This window comes from Hipposideros armiger, unplaced genomic scaffold (assembly GCF_001890085.2).
Source record: "Hipposideros armiger isolate ML-2016 unplaced genomic scaffold, ASM189008v1 scaffold_148, whole genome shotgun sequence".
Classification (NCBI taxonomy): domain Eukaryota; kingdom Metazoa; phylum Chordata; class Mammalia; order Chiroptera; family Hipposideridae; genus Hipposideros; species Hipposideros armiger.
In genome coordinates this window covers 1,623,708-1,629,694 of record NW_017731498.1, presented here as the reverse complement: position 1 = coordinate 1,629,694, position 5,987 = coordinate 1,623,708, and the positions used below count along the sequence as shown (strand labels likewise).

The 5,987-nt window shown below is 34.1% G+C and overlaps 1 protein-coding gene across 5 annotated transcripts in view; it reads left to right on the top strand.

Annotated features, from left to right (window-relative positions):
* The window catches only part of SETDB2 (SET domain bifurcated histone lysine methyltransferase 2), a 45,651-nt gene that overhangs the window by 13,119 nt on the left and 26,545 nt on the right, over positions 1-5,987 (top strand). For all 5 annotated transcript variants that reach the window (XM_019650841.1, XM_019650839.1, XM_019650838.1 and 2 more), the window contains exon 3: positions 1,141-1,237. In XM_019650841.1, coding sequence (XP_019506386.1) covers positions 1,141-1,237 — 97 coding nt within the window. The remainder of the gene's footprint in view (positions 1-1,140; positions 1,238-5,987) is intronic.

The window sequence follows — 5,987 nt, the reverse complement described above, 5'->3', positions numbered from 1 at the left end:
TAAGAAAGGATTTTAAATGCAGGAATGCAGGAGGTGGTCAGAGGAACTAATTCTAAACAATTTCTTTTTGTTGTTTTTTTGTTCGCTTTTCTTTTTTAGTTGGGTTCTTTTAAAGTAATGTTTTGGTTCTTTTAAAGTAATAATTACATCAATAGAAATGCTAAATATTATAATTTCATATTTTCATATAATTCATCTGAAATGTAATCAATTTATCAAAAATACGTATCTGCTTGCCAGCAGTAGATAGAGCAATGTTTGTAAGTAAGTAATTGGAGAATTATATGGTTGACATTTTTTACAAATACCAGGATTAACAACTTTCTACTAATGAAGTTTCATGTTAGTATTTAAAAAGAATACTGAAACTGGGAGACATAAGAGGATTTGGTGTTGAGGTCAAAACAAGCCATCCCAGATCCCACCTGGACTCCACAAACCACTACCTACTTTTATTTTTCTTGCCTGTGTATAACAAGCTGTAAATATTTGTTGTTTCCCCATATAAGGGATTGGATATATCCTTTTTTTTGAGAGGAATTATAATTTTTTCCATTAAATCCACAATTTATTTCTATATTGTAATCATTTAGAGAGTAAGAATAGATGAATAGAAAAAGAAAAGCGAGAAGAAATGAAATTAGTGCAGAAAGATATAGGAGAGATTAAAAGAAATATGAAAAGACAAATGGAAAGACAAAAAGAGGTACCCAAATATCCTATCCCACCCCCTTCATAAAAGTAGGTAATAGTAGAACAATGAGAAAACAAAGCTACCTTATGTAAACTTTCCATTGGTGACCTTTTTATAGAGCCTTTAAGAGTTACGTTATTTTTCTATAAAATATGAGCAGAAATAGGGATAGCTGATGTTCACCTTAAAGGTTGATAGTTCAAACCAAACTAGAGTTTCTGCATTAGAAATCCCTTCCATCCTAAGACTTTTATTTCATCTATTTATTTCCTCATGTTTTTTAAAATTTTGACAATTTTTTTTTGACTCTGTCTTGAAATCTTAGGACGTTTACACATTTAAGGGTTCCTTATATCTCTAGTCAATAAAGATATTATTTAGATATTACAGTGAATGATTTTTAACTTGGTATACTCGTTATTCATGTTTGTACTTTTTCCATGTAGATCGTAAGTCTGTGACCCAGAATGAACAGGAAAACAAATCAAGTTCATTGCCCTCTACATCTTATGAAGACTCCTTTCCAGAAGACTGTACAGTTCTGTATGTATATAAGTTAAATTTGTTTACATTGTTAATGCTTTTGTTCCAGGAAATAACTTGACAGAAGAGTAGGTAGAATATGTCAAAAAAAAAAAAAATTCTTTCCCATCAAAAGCTTTAAAGGTTGTAATTTTAGTATGATATGTAGAATAAAGTTTTATGAGTCCTTTAATAGGTTATTTTTATTTGTCAATATCCATAGGTAATCAAGTCTTTTAATTAAAATTTAGCTTAAGATGTCTTTGTGTATATTATTAATATACTGAAGTCTACCAAGTTGGGTTTTTTTTAACTAGAAAATTATTTTTCCCTGATTATTAAAAAGTGGAGTATTAAAAAGGGTCAAAGTATTGCTTTCAGTATCAGTTCCGTTTTTTAAATGCAAAGCAGCTTGAATTAGTATCAGAAAGTTTATGAGAATAGGCTAAATTTTTCTGATGTTTTCTTTCTTCTTTTACCACTAATTTCAGTAACGATTCCTTAGCATAAAGTAGAATTGTATAAGAGGAAATCTGGTACTCTGACACTGAGTCTTTATTTTTAGCAGGTAATGCCTGTACTAAAACTTTAAAGTACTAGGTAAAGTTTCAGAAAACGTTTTCTACTAGGGCAAGTAACAGAATTTCCAAAAACAAACAAGTGTCTTTAGAAAGAAAGTTATTAAGTTGATTGTCCTTTCAGCTACATAATAAAGTGACCAAAAAAATTGACAACATAGAATCCTTTTTTTTTTTCTTTTCGATGTTTATGAGAGCTGTAGATTGGCACTATTATATGTGATTTGCGTTTATAAGTATCAGAGATGCCATTGTGGTTTGAGTCTAAAAGACTCATAAAATTTATTTTTGAATGCTCAGAAAAAGCTAAGTTCATAGTTTTAACTCTAACTGGCCACTTCAGTAGCTAAATCCTGACCTTCTGATATGCGATATAATACACGTACAGCATAACATTTCATTACCTTTTAAAAAACAAATTCAGTTACTCTAAATCAGTAAAATATAAGATTCTTTTTCATATAAATTACCACCAAACTATATTTAGATAATTTTAAGCCTACATGCAGGACCTAGTTTATTCTTGTTAAGTGCCTCTCTTTTTGGTTTTAAGTTCATTATCCTAGCTTATCAGAGTCCTTTTGAATTTTGAATCTCTTATCTGTTATATTTTCTATCTAGCTTTTCATCTTGCACAAATATATTAAATAAGCTTTCTAGCCTTTATTATAGCTCACTACTAGAGACCTCTTTTCAGTACTGTTCAGAAAGAATTGTTCAACCAATTATGAATTTACTTACCTCTATCATTGTCTCACCTACATTTCTGTCTTTCAAGGATATTATGAGAAATCAAGATTCACTGTTATAGCATTCTATATCATTACCAAACTTTAGCAAAGCTTATCAAAAAAGATAATTAGGTTAATTTGAACTTTTTCTTACCTAGTTAGCCCATGATGGCTTTTCAAATCATAAGGATTTCAAAGTCAAATGCTTAATTCTCTTTTCTAGAATTGTTTAGGGATCAGAATTAGCTACCCGTTCTGTACTTTCTGGAATGTTTACTTTTTTAAAAAATCAGGGCAGCATTTTTCCATTTTTCATTCATATTTGATATTTTTTTCAAGACCTTGAGATTTAATTTGTTGGGGCCTGGAATCTTAAATTTGTTTAGATAAACTAGCATTCTAGGCCAGCCCTTTTTAACAATCACAAACTTCAGTTTCTTCTCTTCAGTTTTGTCTGGTCTTCCCAACTTGAGGGTTGTGCGTATAGATAGAAAAGACAAAGGCAGAGGGTTTCTGAGCTCCTCCTCTCTCATCAGTTAATCTTACACGGTCTTTCCCCTAACAGATTGTCGTCGTCTTCAAACAGAGCTTTAAAATTTTTGTTGTTCTTTTATTAGCATTATTGGAAACCTTAGTTCTTAGTGGCTTGAGCCTTTGTGATACTTTTTTTATAGGTTTACACCAATATTTTATATCCATAATTGGTCTCCTTTTTTTATTTTGTACATATTCTTTTAAAAATCTGAGCTTCCCAGAGAAATTAAATTGGCTTCTCTGCTTTCCCATGTCATCAAGATTATTTGTAATTGAATAATCAGAGCTTGATTTCCTTAGAACCTACAATTCTTGTACTGTATTCCCACTCAGAGACCTGGTCCACGAGATCATACCTAACTTTGAGTTGAAATTTCAGAGATCTTCTCATATGAAGGGACATGTCTAATTAGGCTCAGGATTTTTCTTCCATAGCCACTATGAATTCCAAAGCCACATTTCATTCTTGACCAGAATTATGTTTAAATGATTTTTTTAATATTTCCTCTGAAGATCATGAGTTTATTATTTGTTTTGCTTACAAAGTAGCTAAACCCCTAGCAGGTCAGTAGTCACATAGACTGGCAAACTAAGTGTGAATGATTTAAGTCACAGGTTCAAACTCCAGCTGAGTTGCTCAGTGTCATACAATTTGCCAATGGCAAACCAGAGTGAAGATCTTAGGTCTGACAGGAAACTGGCTTTATATATTTTATTCTTGAGTTTAGTTTAATTTTACTGCATATAATAAGTGAGCTATGACATAGATAAATGTAAAAACAAATTTATTCCAATGGTAATTCTTTTACAAAGATGCCTCCTTTTGTGATGTTAGGAACCCTGGCTTAATTCTTTTTCTTGGTAAAGTACTTTGATTTGTCAGGAACACCTATCTATTCAAGCCAGCTTAAGTGGTGGAATTTATTAGAAATAAACCAGGTGTGCAGCTCTGGCTAACATATATGGTGAAAGTGGACTTGCCCCCCTGCTAAAAGACAAGTGTGAATTTAAGCCATTTGGCTTTTCATATGACATGCACACTAACACCCAAAAGGGATTACTTTTTACATACACACACCCCTAACCTACACACACACATAAATAAAGTAGGTGTTCAAGAACAGAAAATGTAGGGCTGGCTGAGTGGCTCAGTTGGTTAAGAGCTTGCTCAAGAGTTTGAGATCTGAGCAACAGCAGTTTGATGCCTGGCCCGAGCTGAGCTGCCGCTGAGCTGCCAACAGGTGGCAGAGGTCAAGGTACACATTGTTTAGATCTACTTCTTTCTGTATGTTATCAGTTGGTTCTTCTGTTCTCACATAGTCTAACACAGGCTGCCCCAGCTGAACACTACATGATCTTCTCGTTTGAGTGTTACCTCATGATATTCTTTATATATCTTAACATAGATTTTTGAGAGCGACTATAAGTAGCCCAGTATGAATACATGATCAGACAGATTTGTGTACACTGAAATTAAAATGGCCACCTTTCAGAAGATGACCAAAGGTGTGTCTCTTGTAGCCTTTAAGATGAATATAGTTTACATTCATTTTTCAAAATATTCCCTTTCAGAGGTCATAAAGGGTAAAATGACTATATACCTCAGACTTGCCAAAAGCTGAAAAATCAGTTGACAGTCTCTGAAGCCATGCTCTGCCTTGTAGTTCAAAGAATCTGATGACAAAACAGTTCTCAGGCCACATATAAACTGAGAAGCTCCTACCCAGATGCTGGACACAGGTGCAAACAATACCGGATCACCATACTTATCTATTTTGTTTACCTCCAGCATTTTTGTATTTTTGGAGAGTCAGTAACTAGGTTTACAACACTATGCATAATACTGGTTTTCTTTATATTTGTTTTTTCCAGTAATGTATCTTCATCTGTATAAGAAAGTAACCTTCGTCCCCATAAAATGGGATGGAAATTAGGTTACTTTACTCCTGAGACTTTTGTAGTAAGGTGGTTTTCTTTCATTTATTTTATGAAATGAGGCACAGATAAGAAAAGAATAATTTCTGAGGCCCATATCAGTGTTTCATTTCCATGTGTTACTGTTTATTTTCTAACTCTTCTTAAATATAAAAACATACTTCTCTCTTAATTTTTATTAAATTAGCCACCAGAAGACCACTTTTAAGCCAGGTTGGCTAACTTTCCTGAAATCCAAGATTCCAAATTACAGATTTTACCAAATTTCTTACAAATTTTAGTCGAAATTGTTCTAGTTGTATACAGAGGGTGCCAAAAAAATGTGTACACATTTTAAGAAAGGAAACAACAATTAAAATTATACCGTGACCACTTTGAGCACCTCTTATAATTGCAGGAGTCAAACATGACTTGTATTCATCTTTTGTTTTTGGTCTATATTGAGTTTTACAATTTCAATAGTTTTTTTTTTTCTTTCTTAAAATGTGTATACATTTTTTTGGTGTTCTAACTACCGTATTTTGACATGTATAATGTACTCCCCTATATAATGCGCACCCACGTTTTTGGCCCAAACTTTCAGGGAAAATAATCTTTAATTTTAATTTTTTTTAACAAAAGATTTTATTGGAGAATTGGGGGAGGAGAACAGCGCTGGGGAATCAGGGAAGGGTAGCAGACAAGTTGCTGTCCCCTTGCTTCCCAGTCCAGCCATGGAGGACATCACTTTACTGGCCTATGCTGGCATTGTGATCATTGCTCTCTTCCCGGCTGAGGCAGTCGATTGCTGACCATTGGACAGCTGCTTACGGCGGCTCAAGGCAGCTGCTGGCCGCCCGCCACTCACGGTAGCTTGCGGCAGCCCACCATAGCCCCACCGCAGCCCACCACAGCCCAGCTTCAGGTCAAGCTGTCATTCACTATCCTAGCTGTAGAGGGCGCAGCGCCGCTGGACCACATGGGATCCAAACCAGTGGCCCTGCTGCTCAGAGC